The sequence below is a fragment of the Penaeus vannamei genome, chromosome 11 (genome assembly GCF_042767895.1).
Source record: "Penaeus vannamei isolate JL-2024 chromosome 11, ASM4276789v1, whole genome shotgun sequence".
Classification (NCBI taxonomy): Eukaryota; Metazoa; Arthropoda; class Malacostraca; order Decapoda; family Penaeidae; genus Penaeus; species Penaeus vannamei.
The window spans coordinates 40871288-40873787 of NC_091559.1; the positions used below are offsets into that span (position 1 = coordinate 40871288).

At 40.4% G+C, this 2500-nt stretch overlaps 1 protein-coding gene across 2 annotated transcripts in view; it reads left to right on the top strand.

The window, feature by feature from the left end:
- Positions 1-2500, top strand: part of LOC113825176 (carbohydrate sulfotransferase 5) — a 5033-nt gene that overhangs the window by 1187 nt on the left and 1346 nt on the right. For both annotated transcript variants that reach the window (XM_070127297.1, XM_027377986.2), the window contains exons 2-4: positions 1-143; positions 898-1132; positions 2215-2315. The exon at positions 1-143 is cut by the window's left edge and continues 156 nt beyond it. In XM_070127297.1, the coding sequence (XP_069983398.1) occupies positions 1-143; positions 898-1132; positions 2215-2315 (479 nt within the window). The remainder of the gene's footprint in view (positions 144-897; positions 1133-2214; positions 2316-2500) is intronic.

Sequence of the window (2500 nt, forward strand, 5' to 3'; positions counted from 1 at the left end):
GTTGGGTCGTCCAGGAACCTCAGCAACGCCCCTCGTGCAGCAGGTCCCCGGAGGAAAGCCGTGGTTCTCTTTTCGAGGTGGCGCAGCGGTTCTACGTTCATGGGGGAACTGCTGAAAAAGGCCGGCAGAGGGATCTTTTATAGGTAATTATGTGTGTGTTTGTATAAAAAAAAGAAAAAAAGAAAGAAAAAAAAATTATATATATATATATATATATATATATATATATATATATATATATATATGTATGTATGTATGTATGTATGTACTGTATGTGTATATAGAAAATAATGGCATGAATTATTAGAATAAGATGAAAAAGTAACAAGACAATATTTCCTTCTAAAAATGAACAGTATTTAGCAGCAATGAGCTCCAGTTTTTCGAGCTGTAAACTACACACAAGAAAATGTCCATCTCCCTTTAATAAACTTGATGCACCCAAAGTATCATTGCACGAGCCTTGATAAAACACAGTTACGACTCAGATGAACCATCATAGTTACGACTCTAACTAACCATCACAGATACAACTCTGACTAACCATCATAGTTATGACTCTAACCATCACGGTTACGACTCTAACCTTCATAGTTACTTTTACTAACCATTACGGTTACGACTTTGAGTAACCTTCACTATTACGACTCTGACCAACCATCGTAATCATAATAGTTACGACTCTGACTTACCATCACGGTTACGACTCAGATTAACCGACATGGTTACAACTCTAACCCTCATAGTTAGGCTTTTATCAACCATTATGGTTACGACTCTGACTAACCATCACAGTTACGACTCTAACTAACCATCACAGTTACGACTCTAACTAACCATCACATTTACTATTCTGACAAACTATCACAATTACTACTTTTCACGAACCATCAACAGTTACGAGCCCCTCCATGAATACGGCGTCCACGTTCTCTACGAGGACGTCGAAGAGACTCACGTGGCCGTCGAGGAGGTGAAAAGCATTTTGCGCTGCCAATTCGACTTCAGCGAAATCGACGAGCTTCTGCAGAAGAATCCACTCCTGCGCGAAGCTTGCAAGACGAACGACATCTGCAAAGACGCGAACTACACTGCCGAGGTGTGTCGACGATCGAGTCTCCACGTGGCGAAGGTGAGGGAATGGAAGCGTCGTCGTTATGGCGAGTGACCGTTGTTTTTTCTCGTTGTTTTGATTTCTCTTTCTCTTTCTCTCTCTCTCTCTCTCTCTCCCTCTCTCTCCCTCTCTCTCCCTCTCTCTCTCTCTCTCTCTCTCTCTCTCTCTCTCTCTCTCTCTCTCTCTCTCTCTCTATGGAGTCATTTTCGTTGTCAACCATCACCGTAACGACCTTAGACTTACGTAGTTCCTTTCTTAAGTCCTTCTTTTCATTGTGTTTTGAGCTTTTGTCTCGGAGTCATTTTTCTGGTTAATTTCAGCTGTTTGGTCGGTTTTCCTCTTTTTTTCGTTTTTTGTTCTATGGAATAATCGTTGTTTGTTTTACTGAAGTTACTACCTCGCTTGGCCGGATCTCTTTTGTTTCTGGTACTTGGTTCTAAGGAATTATCTTAATTATTATTAGTTATATTAGTTTGTTAATGCCACAGTCGATCGAACTGTTTTTCCTTTTTTTTTCTTTTTTTAAGGTTATTTGGAGTTGTTGTCAATGCTAGTTTTGTTAATTATACGTTTTGTAGTTTCTTGGGTCTGTGGGATGATCTTCCTTATTCTTATCAGCTCTGTTTTTGTCACGTTTGGTCGGTTCTCCTTCGCGTTTCTAGATCATCTTGGTTCTGTGATGTAGGCCTATCCGTTGTTAGTATTAGTAAGTTGTTACTCGTTTTTTTTCTTTCTTTCTTTTTGGTTGTGTGGATTTTTTTGTTGTTACTGTTAGCATTGTGTCTGACCCCTTTGATCGCTTCTCAATTGTGGTTCTTGGAGAGCTATGGTAGATTTCCAGAGCACTTTTGTATGGCTGAAATGAAGAATAAATTTGCGTCATTATTCATGTTCTTGCTCTCGTATATGCTATTATTGTCGACGATATTGTTCCTTTATTCTCAATATCATCTTTAGGTTTTCCACCATAAGGCTACACTATAACCAGACAAATTAAGTATCTAATAAAAGAAAATTGAGAAAAAAGAAGCTAATAAAAAAGAAAATGGAGAAAAAAAGACCCATTTCTATCCACGTGTCTTTCACGACCTCTGCTGCAGGTGCTCCGCTTGGGACTCCAGTGGGCGCGACCTTTGCTGGAGATGGAGGAAGTCGAGGTCAAGCTGATCTACTTGGTTCGGGATCCTCGAGCAGTCATCAGGTTAGGTCTTCTCTGCCTGTGTTGGTTTCCTTTTTAAAATTTTCTTTCTGTCTGTCTGTCTGTCTGTCTCTCTCTCTCTCTCTCTCTCTCTCTCTCTCAAGGAAAGTGTGTGCGTGTGTGTGGAACGGTGGGTTCGTTTGATGGGTGGGTGGAGAGATAGAGAGTGGGTTGGTAGAGTATGAGAG